The sequence below is a fragment of the Callospermophilus lateralis genome, unplaced genomic scaffold (genome assembly GCF_048772815.1).
Source record: "Callospermophilus lateralis isolate mCalLat2 unplaced genomic scaffold, mCalLat2.hap1 Scaffold_841, whole genome shotgun sequence".
In the NCBI taxonomy this organism is placed as follows: domain Eukaryota; kingdom Metazoa; phylum Chordata; class Mammalia; order Rodentia; family Sciuridae; genus Callospermophilus; species Callospermophilus lateralis.
The window spans coordinates 525,542-543,788 of record NW_027516489.1 but is presented as its reverse complement, the minus strand read 5'-3'; the positions used below and the strand labels follow the sequence as shown (position 1 = coordinate 543,788).

The following is an 18,247-nucleotide window of genomic DNA, read 5'->3' as shown; positions in this document are numbered from 1 at the left end:
CTTCTTTCCAACGGCCCACAGAAATTTTCTGAAAATTTAAATGAAATTTAAAAAAAGAAAAAATCACACAAGAGTTTGCAAGGATGCACATTCAGAGATGAGGGTGAGCAATCTTCAAAGACAAATGAGGAGATTTTCAGCTCCACTCTAGAGGACGATTGTGGAAAACTGAATTCAGAACAGGGGCTAGTAGTAAAGTTTGTTGATGTTAATAATTGTATTATAAGTATTATTTATTGGGAGTTTATAGCTCTGTGCTGTTTTGCTTGTTTTCTCCCACTGATCTTCACCTCCCTGCATCCTACTCAGTAGTGTTGGTATTACTGCTCTCATTTTAGAGGTGGAAAAACCAAGAATTATGTGACATGCTGGAGGTTATGAATTTGCAAGCACTGAACACCTTTGCTTTGGTCAGAGCAATTACTTAATATTGGTGAATACAATTATGATATCCTAAATTTTCATCTTGCCCACTTTTTTTCCACTTTTACAATAAGCAGAGATAGCTTCCTTTCTAAAATGGAAAATATGTTCTATCATCTTTTAAGTTGATGGGATACAATTTAAGTTTCTTGCCCTGCAGAAGTGTCCAAAGGCACCATACTCTTTTTGTGATTCAGATTCTGGGGACAGCACAAACAAGATTCAACTGGTCTGGTTTTGTGACTCATTCTTGGATACAAACTATCCCATCAAAAGTGGTCAGCCAACTTTGGGCAAGACTATAGAAGAATGTAATTTCAGTTTATTTAATCTTTTGCTCCTGGTTTACATTTTCACATCCTGTTCAACTTCATTAATATGTCATAGATCACAAAGCTCAATGCAATAGAATGTGTGGAAAAGAAACACCCTAACTGCAAACAAGACGAAATCCTTTTAAATATAAATATTCAAAGTAGTATGAGTATCAAAATACATTTTGTATCCCCAGTGATTTTTCTTTTTAATTGCCCAATCAACCAGTTCACAGATTTAATTCAAATGCTCAAGTGCCCATTTACATTTTGGGGATAAATGAAAGTGATCCTAGTATCCTTTGAATTTAAATTTTAACTTAAATACACTGTGAAAAATTTTGAAATTAGTCATTAAAATTAGCTCCAAATTGGTAGTAAACTTGTATTCAATGTGAGCTTTTAAAATTAGGTATCAGAAGAAAAGATTAGAAAATATACTCATAAGGAAACAATCGAAAAGTTTTCATTTTAATAGTCATTTTCTCCTGTATTTAAAGTACTGTTCCTCAAATCATGTTATGAACTTAAAAGTTGTACTGGGGTAGGTTTGAGAGGGTAAGAAAAACTAAAGCTTAATGGACATTATCTTCCTTGGTATGGTTTCTTCAGTTTCTAGATGTTTAGAAAATCACAGGGCTCATTCTTTAAATAAACCAACTATCATCCCTCATCTGCACCTTCCTCTCATCATCTCTTTCTCTTCTATCTAAATAACCTTAGGAGATAAAATTAATGCTTGAAACAATGAATCAGGCTGGAGATGTGGTTCAGTGGTAGAGCACTTGCCTGGCATGCAGGATGCCTGGGGTTTGATCCTCAGTACCACACACAAAACAAACCAAAAAACAAAAATATGGTTTAAAAAGTGGATCAAAAAAGAAAGGAATTAATTTACAGGACGGATCCCAATAAGTTCTTCCTTTAATAGAGTTGAAAGACATGCAAAAAAATTAGATTATCTTCCCACATTGGGCAAGATTAAGTTTATGCTATCATTTCTAATTCCTTGCAAAGATCATTTGCAACATAAATTTCTAAATTCTAAATACAAAAAAAAAAAACAGTCAATTTGATTGACCACATATTCTTACTAAGAAAACATACTGACAGTTAATCAGATCTGTTGACTCAAAAGCTAGAAACAAACAAAAGAAACATATCAGAATTTGGTGAGGTCGGGATACTCAATGTTCAGGGTTTCTGGATGGATTCTCACAGGTCTCCACCTGAGAATGTACTTGGTGATGTGAGATGGTTCTGGTGCATTCCAATGGATGGGGTGAGAGTTGGGCTGACTGGGGGTCTCAGTGATAATTACTTGGACAGGACCACATGTACCTAAAAATTTTAAAAGTTGAGATTTGGTTATATAGAGTATTCACTCCAATTTAAAATTTAATGTTCATGGATGTCATCATTAAAAATGGATTGCTTATCAGCTAATATTACTATAATAAAAATGATCTGGGCTTGGTTAAGCCTTTCACCTCCTGACACTGGAAATCAATCTAACAAATTCTTTCTTAGATGATTATTATTGTTCTTCAAATGAGAAACACAAATGTTTATAATTAACATTTTTTTAAAAATCTCTTTAATCTGTTTTCTTCTTTATTTTCAAAGGAAAATTGTGAAACAATTGTGAAATTGCTTTAACACAGACAATGTAATTCAGAATACAAACTTCATTTACTGATTATATTGTTTCCTTTAAAGAAAATTCTAATTTGTGAAAGTTTCATTACCAAAGACTCTGCTATCTGAGAAGAAAACAACATTCCAAAGGCCATATGACATGACGTAAAACAAACACATTTCTAAATGGTGCCGAATCTTAGGCAAATAGACAAAGGTAATAATTAAATACCCAGTTTTATTTCTCATCAGCCTAAGCATTCTGTCAGTTTGGAAAAAGAAATCTAGCTTTATTTCTATTCAAAAAGTATACTCTAAAATCACACCACTGGCCAAATTATTAAAAGATCAAAATTTTTTTTCAAAAGGAGTTAACAACTAAAATGACATTATGAAGTACATAATAAATTCAATGTTTCCACATCTTGGCATGTGTGACTGTTATGGACTTGGTTCTTTTGTTTAAGGAAAAGGAAAAATAAGGAAAGAAAATCAATTTATTAATACAATAGACTCCACTTAGGATAAAACAAAACAGTCCTGAAATATTTAGGTTTATAGAACAGAAAACTATCTTTCTCTTAAACTCTGTATTCTCTATAATGTCAGCCAATGTTCAATTTTCTAGAAATAAAAAAAAAAGTTCTTTCTAATAAATAACCTTTCCAAGAATTTTGTATGTTTAATAAAGCACTTCACCAGATTATTAACAGATTTAAGTTTCCTGAAAGGTCTCAGGGAAAAGTATATTTATTTTCGAATATATAGAAACTTATTTATAAATATATTTAGTATCTTAGCCATTAAATTATCTTTGAAAACAAAGTATTCTCTAGCAGAATAATTATCTAACTTGTAAATCTAGGTATACTTAAAAGTCCTAGAATAATACACTGACTCTCATGCGGGTAAAAATTCAAAGTTGGTTGGAAATCCAAATATTCTTTGAATCTTAATTTCATTGAGGGTACATATTTCCAGGCCACATGGCTATCAAAGTTCATGTATAAAATTCATAGTTTTCCATTCTAAAGTGACATATATTTCACAGAACATGCAGGATGTTTGCTTTAATCAATTGGCAAAAGTTACATGACCCTCTTTGAAACATGTTTTCAGTAGTTATTTTTCCCAGTGAGAACAGAGTTTGGTTGGGACATAAAATGGAAGGAACTGTGAAGGCATAACCCAGGGCTACTAATGTGCTCCAAACCCTTGAACTTAATTCACCCAACTCAAACTTCTTGGCTTCCAAAGCCTCATCTTTCTAAGTTTATAACAAAAATTTGCAAGGCTGTTGGGAGTGCGTGCCTTAACTGTGTACACATGCTCTTTCTCCTCCTCGCTTTTTTGAAGACATTTAAAAAATTTGTCCTTTTTATTTTTTTTTTAATTTTTATTTTTGAGAGAGAGAGAGAATTTTTTAATATTTATTTTCTAGTTTTCAGCGGACACAACATCTTTGTTTGTATGTGGTGCTGAGGATCGAACCCGGGCCGCACGCATGCCAGGAGAGCACACTACCGCTTGAGCCACATCCCCAGCCCTGTCCTTTTTAGATATACATGATATAGAGTGTATTTTGACAAATTATATACATATGGAGTATAACTTATTCTAATTCAATTCTGGTTTTTGAGGTTGTTCAGGATATGGAGTTTCACTGGTGGTATTCATATATGAACATAGAAAAGTTATGTCCAATTCATTCTGCTGTCTTTCCTATTCCCATTCCCACTCCCTTCCCTTCATTCCTCTTTGTCTAATCCCTTGCTTTAAAGAATATTTTCACTAAGGGAAATAACTGGTGCTAGGATGCTAGGAGATGCAAAATAAACCTTTGTTATGATTTCTAATTCTAGTGGTAGGATACTAAACTTCTATAGAATTCTTATGAATGAACAATCACATATTAAAAGGATGAATTTTTACAATTAAGATACATTCATGATTTCAGAATTTTTTTAACTTTTATATAGCATCAATTACCACAACCAAGAATATTGGTCACCATTGTGGAAAATTCAGCAAAAAGCTATTTTTAGATCACATCTGTAATTTTACCATTGTTCTTAATGTTTAAGAAACCAAATGATCCTCTGTTTGCAGTGACCAGTTACATATTTTATAAGGGACTTTATTCTGTTATAAGAAAATTTATTGTCACCAAACTCAAATCCCAACATTAATGAAAAGCCACAAGTCACAGAATCTAAGGAGTGTTGTCTAGCCACCTGTTATACTCAAGTGTGATTCACAGACCAGAGTTGGCATCATTGGCCGGTTTGAAAAGCTAGCTCCTCAACCCCATGCTGGACCTCCAGAATCAGCACCTGGATTTTCACCAGGTTATTTGTGTGGCACATTGATCATTGAGAAGCACTGCTCTTCCCACCTGATGAAGTAACTCCTTCTCCATCTACTGGTTCATTAAACTCAAGTTCTAGATAAAGATACTTGTTTTTTTTACATTTTCTACCATCATTTACGAGTTGAAGGTGTTGAACACATGTGTTGGTTCATTTCACAGTGCAGCCATCGAGCTCCATTCCACCTTTCAACACAGAGGTCACTGAGACCACCATTGTGATCACATGGATCCCTGTTCCAAGGATTGGGTTTAAGGTAAACTGCAAATGTTCCTAAATTCTTGCAATGCAGGCTTGATAGAGCCATCCTATTTTTGCATGCAGTAGATAGAAGTGGTTCAGGAGAGGAGACCTGGGTGTTGTCACCTGCCTCTGTTCACACCTGGAGGATCCCCTTGCTTACCTTGTTCAGTTGCTGCAAGGATGGACTGAGGGTGTGTGTGTGCTTTGCAAAGGAGAAAACATTAGCATGGACCTGTTAGTTGTTGCTCTTTTTATTTTCTCTATCCTTTCCCCCAGGGAACTACATTTAAGAAAAATGTAGGAGAACTCCATTTGATATGTTGTTCTAAATGGGTGCCAAGCAGTTCACAAAAGCCAATTTGGGGAGGACAATTAAACTTGGAGTCATTTAAAAATCACACTTTCATTCAATCAGTTTCCTTTTGACTTGTTCAAAGCCCCATCGGTAAATCTCTTTAATAGAGTTTAAGATTGAGGTCTCCCCTGTAGATATCTGGATTCATGTTCTTTAAAGTAATGATATTAGGGAAATGATGAATACAAATGAATATGCTTGAAAGAATTACTTTTGTTGTTTATGTAGAGAATGGAGGAAGAAATAATTCATCAAGACTGGAAATTAAGACTAAACCCCCAGGATTGTTTTAAAAATAAGCCAGAGGTCATTTCCTTTTTGAGTATGTAATGGCCATATTGATGATTAGGCCTCTTATTGAGACTCCTTTTTGAAGTGTGCCAACGTACCTTGTGGATTTCCTTTAATGGCATCAATCTAACCTTCAGATGCTGTGTAGCATATGAAGGATTTTTCTGAGGTCTAACACCATTTCATAACACCATAACTATGGGCACATTTATTTTAATTCTTCTTTTGGAACATATCCTGCAGCTGGAACTATGAACATAATGTCTTCAACAGGAGGGTTTGTGTGTGTGTGTGTGTATGTGCGTGTGTGTGTGTGTGTGTGTGTGTGTGTTTTAATAAGAGGTACTACAGAGGCTGGTGCCCTGAAATGGCAACTGAAAAGTGAACTAGATGTAAATAACTCATTTAATAGAGTGCCTAGGGAATTTCCTCTCACACAAAAGAAAATAGAAGTGAACTATATCATGTGGCCCAAAGCCCCCTGTTTATACCAGAAGGTCCTTTATCAAGCAAATCAGCATTTTTAATAGAAGGTTCCAGGCATTTCTCTGGAACCTTCCATCACAAACTACCTTAGTGCCATTTGGAAGATACCTTAGTGCTATTTGGACGATACCTCTTCCACCCTGGGTCCAATCTAGGGAATTTCCAGCTGAGGTTGGAAATAGAGCTACGGCACGTCCCCAGTGCCTCCCCAGTGAAAGTACATTGTGTGTTTCTGAGGAGCCATGATATATAAAGTCTAACCACAACCTCTCAACATGTATCTAGATTATAATTTAACTATTATTTAACCAGAAATGCTTGTCCTTTGTGTTTATGTGCTCTCCTCCCTCTAGCTGGGTGTGCGACCAAGCCAGGGAGGTGAGGCCCCACGAGAAGTGACTTCAGACTCAGGAAGCATTGTCCTGTCTGGCTTGACTCCAGGAGTGGAATATGATTACAGCGTCCAAGTCCTGAGAGATGGGAAAGAAATCGAACAGCCGATTGTCAACAGAGTGGTGACACGTAGGGAGAGTTCTTGTGTTTTTTTCTTTTCTTTTAGCTTTTCAAACTGTTCTACTTTTAAAAATCTGTCAATAGCACTATTTATAAGAATAGTATGGGGGGAAAATCTTATCCCGACCTACTATTTAGAAATTTGGAAGAGCGGATCCAACCCATGCCAGGTATTTTGGGGCATAAGATATGTTCTTTCCATGTCAAGAGTATTTGCAAGCTGGAAAGTTGGAAATAATTCCATTAGTAGTACAAAATAATCGTGCACCATGTTTTCATACTATGACTTCTATAATTTCACCAATTCTGGAAGGAAGGCAGGGAGGGATAAAGGGAAAAGAAAGAAGGGGAAGAAACATTCCTCTGGCCAAGTCCTTTGTGTGAGCTCTCATTTTTAATTTAACATTTTCTTTTTGCATAGCACTGTCTCCACTGACCAACTTGCACCTGGAGGCCAACCCTGATACTGGCGAGCTTACTGTGTCCTGGGAGAGGATCACCACCCCAGGTAGGACTGGGACCAGTTGGAGGGTTTCCAAAACCAAGATTTTATACTAAACCAAAGTTTCAGCTAATGTTGGTTGCATCCATACCTGTTATACTTAACTTGAGGAATATATCTAGTTTATTACTTAACTCGTACTTATTTTACTGTTAAAATTTTTGTAAGAAGTAGCTGGGTGCAGTGGCACATGCCTGCAATCCCAGTGACTTAGGAGGCTGAGGCAGGAGGATGGTGAGTTCAAAGCCAGCTTCAGCAACTTGGTGAGGCCCTTAGCAATTCAATAATACCCTGTCTCTAAAATAAAATGTAATATTAAAAAAAAATAAAGAGGCTGGGATATAGCTCAATTGATAGAGTGCTTGCCTCACATGCATAAGGCCCTGGGTTCAATCCCAAGGATTTCAATTAAAAAAATAAAATAAAGGCTGCAGATGTGGCTCAGGGGTACATTGCCCCTAATTGCCCCTAGGTTCAATCCCTGGTACAAAAATAAAAACCTGTAAGAAGTATTTTTTGCACACCTCTACTGCTATGTGGGTATAAAACTGAGGTAATTATCTCTAAGTCTGATCAGTTTATACAATCACACAAGGTAAAAGTAGCTCAAAATATCCTTTCTAATCTCCCTCTGAAGTCTAGAATGATTTTGGTGTTTTTTTGTTTGTTTGTTTGTTTTTAAATATATGAACACATAGTTTAAGCCAAAGCTACCCAGTTTCCAACTGAGTTACTCTGGTTTTGAAACTTTCTGCTGGGGAGTTTCATGCTGGCTGGCAGCTAGTCATTAATCTCCAGTCTCAATGGCCTCATCAGATGATCACAAGCCAATACAATGACCTAAATATTTTTTCCCATCCAGCTGGATTTCCTTGTATAACACTTTAGTGTTCACCTTGTTCCTAATGATAAAATAGACCCTTGTTTCCTTGTCCTTTGGAAAGTTTAACATCATCACTCTTCCACCTCTTATCTTCGGGTCCTGAAGATCTCTAGTTGTCACCATCTACTTGAATCTCTCCCTTCTCTCCCTCAATTCTTTTACTGCCCAATTTCCATGATTCCTGAAGTCTTAAATAATTTATAGACTTTTTCTAGAATGAATGGCATCACCTTGGTTTCTCTTCCTGAAAATCCCATAGGTCGAGAGAGTGTTTTGTACCATGCAGGTAAAATGGGATGGCCCTCAACAGTCCTACTGAGACTTGATCATTAAGAGAAAGCTGGGGAGAGTGGTAGGAGGAGAGGAATTTGGTCATCATTTCCCCTTTTTCCAAGATTTCCTTTCTTTTCTGTTGTTACTGAAAGGTAGCTTTATTTTTTGTAGTTGACCCACAAAATTTGTACCTATTTTGGGTGTACAGTAAAATAATTTAATACATAGATACAGTCTGTAATGATCAAATAAGCTTCTCCATCTCCTCTTATTATTTCTGTGTGTTGGGCATCTTCAGTCTCTTCTAGTTAGTTCAAAATATATTATAAATCATTATAGACTATAGTCACCCTGCTGGGCTGTAGAACGCTAAAACGAATCCCTCCTATCTACCTGTATTCTGGCACCATTTTCTTACCTACCTACCTTTTTATTTTTCTTCCTTCCCTCCTTGTTTCTTCCTTCCTGCCTTTTTTCTTTCTGTTTTTGGTAACAGGAATTAAGCCCGGGGTGCTTAACCACTGAGCCACATCATCAGCCCCCTTTTTAAAAAATTTTTATCTTGAGACAGGGTCTCACTAAGCTGCTTAGGGCTTCATTTAATTGCTGAGGCTGGCCTCAAACTTAAGATCCTCCAGCCTCCCAAACTGGCTGTCACTGTGCCCGGCCCATTATCTAACCTTTCTGTATCTCCCTTCCTTGCTACTCTTCCTAGTCTTTAGTGATCTCCATTCTACTCTCTTCTTCTATAAGATCAACATTATAATTTCCACAAATGAATGAGAATACACAGTTTTGTCTTTCTGTTCTGAGCTTATTTTATTTAACACAAGATTTTCTTGACTGTACTCAAACTCTTGGTCAACCTCAAAGGGTTGAATAGCAGTAGAATCCTTAATAAACATTCAATCTCCTTCGTCAGTTCACCATGGAGTCTTGTTTAATCCTCTGTGGGTCATCAATGCTCTGTGGTAACTTCCTCCTTTCTGTTCTTTCCAGGTATCACTGGCTATAGAATCACCACCACCCCTACAAGCGGACAGCAGGGTAATGCTTTGGAAGAAATGGTTCGTGCGGATCAGAGTTCTTGCACTTTTGAAAATCTGAGTCCCGGCCTGGAATACAATGTCAGTGTTTACACTGTCAAAGATGACAAGGAAAGTGTCCCTATCTCTGATACCATCATCCCAGGTAATAAAAAAATAAGCTGTTCTCCTCAGAGTGGCAGTTTCAATAAGAAGGGATTAGAATCTTAATCCCCAGATGGCTGAGTGTGTCAAGTGTGTTTGGGATTTAATGCCAACCTCCCAACCGCACTTTCCAAAACTACGCAGTCAAAATGACTGTTTGGACAAAGGCTTGCTGATAACACTACTTCACTGTCTATGCTTCACTGGGATGCTCTTTGTTGCTATGAGTATGTAATGGAGTGGCAACCGTGGCATGAACTCTCTACTGTTTGCTCACGTGGAAATTATTAAAATGTCATGTGTCTGTACTCAGTACTGACGGCCTAAAAGTAATATGGTAAATGCATCCCATCGGGACATCTGTGCCTGATTTTACAGTCAGTTTCTGCTTTTAGCAGCCATCTATAAAATATTTTTTTGTCTCCATGTGTGAGCACAGATATAATGTATGGTTGACAATATCCAGTTCCTTATCTTGCAACTTCAAAGTCTTTTTTAAAATTGGAGGAGGGAAAAGAGGATGAAGAAGGAAATCAAGGCCACACCCACAGGGCATTCCTTCTTATGAATTGAAAGAAAAGACCTATCTAGGGATACATTCATTGTTTGTCCAAAATTGGATGATGACAGAATGAAATTACTGCACAGACTGTTTCCCCTTTGGCACTGTTTGGTATGTGTTTACTAATGCTAATTAAATAACTTTGATTATGAATTAAAAGATTGGCAGTGGCCTTGGACGCAAGCCTGTCTGTCCTTGGCCCGAATGTGCTTTTTTGGGAAAGGCACTTTTCACACCGTACATCCATAATGCATTAGTATTATCACCATGATGTTGACATGAGTTTTGTATGAGGCAAAAACCAATTCATCAGCCAGTTTTTTAAAACCTTCATGCAAGCTTTGATTTTCCTACTGAGACAGCTTGAGATTTTTTTTTTTAAATCATTGCTGATACTTAATGTGGATATTGTGTCTGGGTTCATGGTTTTGACATCCTAAACTGGCCTATGATTTTTAGGAATCTGAGAAGTCAAACTTTACTGTTTAGAAGTCAAACTTTACTGTTTCCAAATGCAAGAAAATCCCTAAAAGAATATTGTAACCTGTTTTATTTTCCCAGGAAAGCAAACTATTCATGATACTTAGGACATTTTTTCAGATCATTTGAAATAGATTGCATATTACCATCATTGCTTTACCATTCTATCAGTTTGACTATAGATAACCTGATATACACTGCTTTATTTTTTCCTCTTTTTTTTTTTGCTTCTCTTTTCCTGTTGCCCCCTCTTCGCTTTGTAACTAAATAGAGGTGCCCCAACTCACTGACCTAAGCTTTGTTGATATAACCGATTCAAGCATCGGCCTGAGGTGGACCCCGCTAAACTCTTCCACCATTATTGGGTACCGCATCACAGTAGTTGCAGCAGGAGAAGGGATCCCTATTTTTGAAGATTTTGTGGACTCCTCAGTAGGATACTACACAGTTACAGTGCTGGAACCCGGCATTGACTATGACATCAGCGTTATCACTCTCATTAATGGCAGAGAAGTGCCCCTACTACACTGACACAGCAAACGGGTGAATTTTAAAAACTTCTGTGTTTGACACATGGATGGTGTTGCATGCTGCCAACAGCCACTCTGGTTAAATATGAATGTTTCAAGGGAGAAGCCAGAAATTGGCCACAGAGATGAAGACGGGAGGGATTGAGCCTAAGGAATCTAAAGCATATGCCTGACTAATTGAAGTCGTATGCAAAGAGTCTTAAGTGCACTTTCATTTAAACTGCAAGTATGCATAAAACTAGAGGAATCTAGATGTCGGATCTAGTAAATACAAACCAGCAGAGGTGAGTTAAATTTGTAGACCTAGCATTTTTTAAAAAATTCCTAACATAAATACCAAATTTTAGGATGAACACCAGTTCATGCTGAAAGGTACTTCCAGAATATGCCATTACACTCTTCCTTCTACCTCTGGATAAACTCCACCATGTTCCTTTTTTGTAGCTGACTAAAAAGCCATCAAAATTTACAGTAGAACGGAAGGGGTTGTTTTGATGTACAAGAAAAATAAACTTCAGCATATGCTAGATTTTGTTGCTATCATAAGGTAAAGGAACTCCTTTTTAACCACAGTCTGGGAACCAGCATGCAACATCTTAAAGGTTCTCTGCCCTGCATTGGAAGAAACATGCTGAGAACCAATTTGCATGAACCCTTCTCACTTGTAAGTAGAATTCACGGAATGAAATTGTGGCTATGCCATTAGATCATAGATATTTCATGTCTGGGGGACATTTAGGACCTTCTTGTCTTTTGTCTGTGTGCATGTGTGTTTGTTTTTTTTGGAACATACCCGCTATGTTTCTTTTTGCTCTGTGGCAACTTAAGCCTCTTTGGCCTGGGATAAAAGAATCTTAAGTGGTATTCATCATGTATGTAAAAATCAACCTATTTAAAAGTAGATTAAAATGATTCTTTAGAACACATCGATGATGGCAGAAAGGTTAAAGGGGCCTAACATTACTGAATGTAGTGTTTGATTTTTTAACAGTAGTCTACCATGACTTAGATTAGATTTAGATTAGACTATTTGCATGATTATGACTCTGTTTCCTTTAGGCATGAAATATTGATTTTTTTACCTTTTCAGTGGATTTGTGAGCTTTGACATTAAAAATCATATTAATATAATCTTCCTTTTTATTTGAAACCAGCTGTTCCTCCTCCCATGGACCTGAGATTCACCAATGTTGGTCCAGACACTATGCATGTCACCTGGGCACCCCCTTCATCTATTGAGCTGAGCAACCTGTTGATGCGCTACTCACCTGTGAAAAACGAGGACGATGTTGCAGAGTTGTCGATTTCTCCATCAGACAGTGCAGTGGTCTTAACAAGTAAGCAGTCGGGTACATCTGTTGAATAAACACTAGCCTGGAGCAGATGTATTAATTCTCAAAGAGAATTAACGCAGAAGATCTGCAGACGAGCTCCAAACTAAAGTCTTCTGTAAATTCTGAAAGACGTAATACTTATTGCTATCTCAATATACTGTTGATATCTACAACTTTAGTGGAAAACCCTAAAAGTAATGTTCCAAGACTTCAAACACATTCTGCTTTCAACTAAACACATAAAATAAGTGAATTTCAAGAGAAATTATTTGACTAAATCTAAGTGTTTAGAAGAGAAAAAAAAATGAAGATTGAAAATAGTGTCCCCATATCTGTTGTGTTGTCATTTTTTCTTGTTAAAGTATCAGCAGATAATCTACTTATCATTTGAAAACTTAAAAACAGTGACTGATTGCTTGGGATAGATCAGGATATTGTGAGGACAGAAGTTTAATTTGTACTTCAAAAAGCATCTGTTGGCAGGATTTCTCAGAAGGCTGAGGTCCTAGAAAACAACTGACATTAAACAAGTTATGGAAATTGTCTCTTTCTAGTCCCTGCCATTTTGAAACAGAATATTTTTTAAAGAAAATAAGAGTAGGCTGCAATGAGGTGCTGTGTTTCACATAAACATTTCTTATTATATTTCACTATTGTGGTACAATGTGTGAGAACATCAAAGATTCCACATAAGCAGAAATGGCTTACATTTAGGGACATTCCTCAATGATGGTCTGAAAACATCCTCTTCCTTTCCAACATGTTCTAGAAAGCAAAACACAAAGAAAGGCAGCTATGTGTGACCATGATCTTGATTTCTTACTTGCTGGCTGGTGAAAGAGAACATCCTTATATTTGCATGATAGCATCCACAGCACTATTTTTGTTGTAGAGCATTCTGGAACCATTGGTGACCTCATCACCTGATATACACTAAACCCTGCATTGCATGTTGGTTCCTGATCAACCAATACCTATTACATGTTCATGTGTTCTAAGACCTTCTGGTCCTAATGCTATGACCTCAAGGTAGCCATTTCCCCCTTAGAGAATTATTATTATCCTGTTTTAAAGATGAAACAACTGAGGTCCCCAGTTGTTAAGTTACATTGCCTCTGGCAACTAGGAAGGAAGATGTGAAGTTCCAGCATTTAGCCCTCCCTTCTGGTCCTTTTCCAAACCTTGCAGGACCCTCTGCAGAAAGACTGAAGAGTCAACAGTATATAGGGGAATGAGGGTATAGTGAGCAGAAGTTCAAAGGTTGGAAAGCTTCCTCTGTACCCTTTGGCTATATCAAAATGGGAGAAAGGGTTACTCATGGATGTAGGCTAAACTTTTAAAATATATTAATATGGCTCAATTGATTGTTATCCCTTTATCACGTTACCCTTTTCCAATAAAGCTTCATTATTAAGACCATTGGTCCTGACCTGGGTCAATCACTGAATGATCCTGGGCAAGTCATTTAAAAATGATCATTTCTGTTTGCCTCAGCTTTCTTCTTTGTAAAGTGGGGGGCGGTTGTCACCAACCAAACGTCCAGTGGTACTGGTTATATTTTTTTATGTTAAATGTAGTGAAGGTTCCATAAGTTAAATATATGTCAAAACTTGTCAAACTACATATATTAATATTTGCAGTATATTGTGTCATTATAAAACTGCTTTAGAAAATAGTGAACCACCATGTAGAGTCTTGGGGAGGGCTCGGTGATCACCCATGATACCATAGCAGTTGTCTCCTGTGCTCCCAGTGGTCACACTATCAGGTGCAGATAGAACTAAGTCATACAGAGGAAGAACTTAGGACAGGGCTTAGAGAAGACTCAGGGCAAGGTGACCCTTCATCATCACCTGCTTACAGACCGTCTCCAGGTATCCATGTTTACATAGTTGTAAGTAGTTTGCAGGACTAAAAGCTTGTATATGGTTTCGGTTGAAATAGTCCCAGGAGTACTTTGGTTTTTCCTACCTTCAAGCACAAGTGTAAAATGAGTCTCACTTGCCTCTTCAGACCTCTTGCCTGGGACTGAATATTTAGTCAGTGTTTCCAGTGTCTACGAACACCACGAGAGCATACCTCTTAAAGGAAGACAGAAAACATGTGAGTCTTGGAGCAACATGCTTATCAAGTAGCTCTTGCCTACCGATTTTAAAAAAACAAAATGAAACACTACTTCTAAATATACACCTTGTCTTTTGTGGTGATTATGGTGTGGGCAGCCTTGTCATTACTTTTTCTTCAGTGGTCTTAAAAATTAAAAGACACCTCACTCAACAATTAGTAATTTATAATTAGCAATTCAGTCAGTGACATTCTACTCCTGCTTCCACAGTGGACTGAAATTAGTTCAGAAACTTTGCTGTCTATGCTTTAAAAAACAGAAAAACAAAAACAAAACAACAAAATGAAACTCCCAAGAAGAATATCTCATAAACTCTATTATTTTAGAGTTACTGGACATTTCTTTTCATTATACAGTATGTTCTTTCTTAAATATGAATGCTTTTAATTGTTTTCCCTTAAAAAAGCCTATTTTAGTGTGTTTAGTTCTTCATAGTCCAAAAAGGACTTCCCAAAAGGAAGTTGATATATCACAATTTTGTTTGAGTATAGTATTAAATAGAATTAGTGAATATTTCAACTCAAATAAAAATTTGCTGTAAGTCCCAGAAGGGTTAAATAATTTGAATATGGGTTAAATAAAATGAACACTGAATTCTTATTAATTTTCAAAAGTTCTCAATTCATAAAGGATTACCTGCATTGGATCTATCCAGGATAATGTCTTCAGTTTTAGAAAATTTATGTCCAGCTTCATCACCACTAACTCTGTTGACAAATTAGTCTCTTCTTGGGCACAGAAAGCTTCTTTGGTATCTTCTTTAACTTGACAGTGGGCAGATCTTGTCTTACTTTGAGAGATACAGGATGGAACTGGACTATTTGAACATTGAAACACTTGAAAATATTACTTCCCACAGTATTTTAAACACTGGTCTTCAAATGTGATACAGAGACTACTGTAATGATGTGTATACATAACAGGGATTGCTTAGAAAAAGAAAAATGCATGAATTGGCTATTTTGAACTGAGAATATATGATTTTGAAATTCATCTGTGGCTTTGAATCAGTGCCTCATAACCTAAGATTCAGGGCACTTCACTACATTGATGAGAAATGATAAAAAGTTGGGTGGATGTAACTCCCTCCCACCTTCCTCACATGTTAAGCTCATGGTATCTTGTCTTTTTTCTTCCCCTCTTCCTCTCATGGGTGGAAAATATAGGTCTTGATTCCCCATCTGGCATTGAATTTTCTGACATCACTCCCAAGTCTTTCACTGTCCACTGGATTGCTCCTCGAGCTGCCATCACTGGCTACTGGATTCGCCATCATCCTGAGCATAGTGCTGGGAGATCCCGAGAAGATAGAGTGCCCCCCTCTCGGAATTCCATCACCCTCACCAACCTCAATCCAGGCACAGAATATGTGGTCAGCATTGTTGCTCTTTATGGCAGAGAGGAGAGTTCCCCCTTGATTGGCCAACAGTCAACAGGTAACTTGTAGTCTGTTCTTCAGAGCAACCCAGGCTTTCCCATACAGTCGGTACAGTCTATGAAATAACTTAGCTTTATGTAGGCAGAGTCATCTTCTCCCCCCAAAATAGATCATGGTTAAAGACACAGAGAGGCCAGTGAGAGAATGTGTGGAGGAAAATCTCCCTCTTAGAATATAGTGAAGAAAATAATTTCTTTATCCCAAGAAATTTCTCACCTGATTTAGATATTTATATGTTTATAATTATAAAAGTTTTATTTAAAATACAGAAAACCATTTCAAAGTTCTCTTAAAAATATAATGTTAGTATAACAGTGTCATTATTCTTGGAAGATAGATGCTGAAGCACTTAGGGGAGAAGTGTCATCTTGATGTCTCTATCTTAGTCTGAAATGATGTTAATCATTTTAGGTTATTAATGTTAAGAGAGAAGCAAATGTTGCAAATGTTTCCAAATAGTAGACACTTAAGAGGAGGACAGGTGGCTATTCATTGTTATTATTTTTGTGACTTTTCTATGGTCTTACTAAAATAAAAAGTGGAAGGAACAAAATCCTTCAATAAACTTGAAACAATCATTTTATCACAATTTGAATAGTCTCTTAACCACTTTCCTTGAATTGTTCATAACTTTTAGTTCTACTAATTTCATACAGTATTTACATTTTTGTATGAAAGAAACCTAAAAATGATGACCTGGAAAATGAGCAACGAGAATCCAATTATCATTTGAAAGTTATGGATGTGAAGATTTGTCCCTCGTATTTTCTAGTTTCTGATGTCCCAAGGGACCTGGAAGTCATTGCCTCCACCCCCACCAGCGTACTGATCAGCTGGGAAGCCCCTGCTGTTACAGTGAGATATTATAGGATCACCTATGGAGAAACAGGTATGTTGGCTACTTGATGCTTCACATTCTTAAGCAGACCAAAATCTGCTGTGAAGAACCCAAAAGCTCAAAATGGACATAAAATTAAAGTAATTTTGGCAGCGCACTTGCAGACACTTGTCTATTCCATGAATACCTGGACTCTGCATATGATATAGTTGGTTATAAAATCAAGAGAAAAAGTTGATCCAATACAACTAGAAGAGGAATAGCAGAACTGAGGAAAAAAAGATTGTCAGTTCACAAATATATTATCACTGGTCAAATATGATTTTTAACTTTTTCTTCATTTTACTTTTCTGTATTCTCTAATTTTTAGCATAAAAACATTCCATGAAAAAACTTTAAAAGGATGAAGGACATAAAATCCTAGTTTGAGTGAGGGCTTACCTCTCCTCCCTTTTAATATTAATCTACAGCTTAGTAACATTTCAAAGTTAGAATGTTAAAATAACATTAATTGCAATTTTCTCCCTATTTTATATACTTATGAAGGTTTAGTATGTGTATAAATACACCTTCCTGTCCAGGATTTATTAATAACACTCTTTAAAGGGGAATAAGTAATAAAATGTGATTTACATACTGCTTTCAATATGTTAATTAATCAGTAATGCCCAAGTAACTCTAAGCCCCTCACATTATGGACTAATCCCTTTTCACACAGGAGGAACGAGCCCTGTTCAGGAGTTCACTGTCCCTGGGAGCAAGTCCACAGCTACCATCAGTGACCTTAAACCTGGAGTAGATTACACCATCACAGTGTATTCTGTCACTGGCCGTGGGGACAGCCCAGCCAGCAGCAAGCCAATTTCCATTGACTATCGAACAGGTACAAAGTTCTTTTCTGGAACAACACAGGATTATTTATTCAGAAAACTTTTACAATGTTTTCCCAATATATTTTCCTCACTGTGAACTTGATTTCCTTTCTTTCTTCTTCTTTTTTTTTCTATTCTTTTTTGCTGGGGATCAAAGTCAGTACCTTGTACATGCTAAAAAAAGCACCCTACTACTGAGCTATAACCCCCAGCCCCGGTCTTTCTTTTTAATAAGACAAAATCGTTAGTTAACATTATAAGGCAAATATACAAGGAATGACTTCAAGAGCACAGATTTTTTAAAATGTGTTGTTAATTGATATATCTCATGTGCCTCCTGCAAGAAATAGGCAGAAAGATAATTATTCAATAAATATTTGTTGAGAAAGAAATGAATGTATTGATAATTATAGGAAGACAAACACCTACCTGGGGTGTAGCTTCTTTGTGAATGAAGCCATCATCTTGAAAACATTTGTAATGAACACCCCACCCCTCAAAGCTATCTCTTTATTCTTGCAAAAGAAATACCTGGGAAAGGTTAATAGGAATAAGAGATCTTTGAATATGTACCAGAACCAAAGATAA

At 36.7% G+C, this 18,247-nt stretch overlaps 1 protein-coding gene across 1 annotated transcript in view; it reads left to right on the top strand.

Moving 5' to 3' along the window:
* Window positions 1-3,277: 3,277 nt before the first annotated feature.
* LOC143641110 (fibronectin-like) overlaps window positions 3,278-18,247 on the top strand; it is a 32,814-nt gene continuing 17,844 nt past the window's right edge. Inside the window, 13 exon segments of the mRNA XM_077108506.1 lie at window positions 3,278-3,283; window positions 4,636-4,723; window positions 4,906-5,000; window positions 6,473-6,641; window positions 7,054-7,140; window positions 9,290-9,481; window positions 10,794-11,027; window positions 11,030-11,065; window positions 12,207-12,389; window positions 14,400-14,489; window positions 15,678-15,947; window positions 16,722-16,838; window positions 17,506-17,670. Coding sequence (XP_076964621.1) covers window positions 3,278-3,283; window positions 4,636-4,723; window positions 4,906-5,000; window positions 6,473-6,641; window positions 7,054-7,140; window positions 9,290-9,481; window positions 10,794-11,027; window positions 11,030-11,065; window positions 12,207-12,389; window positions 14,400-14,489; window positions 15,678-15,947; window positions 16,722-16,838; window positions 17,506-17,670 — 1,732 coding nt within the window.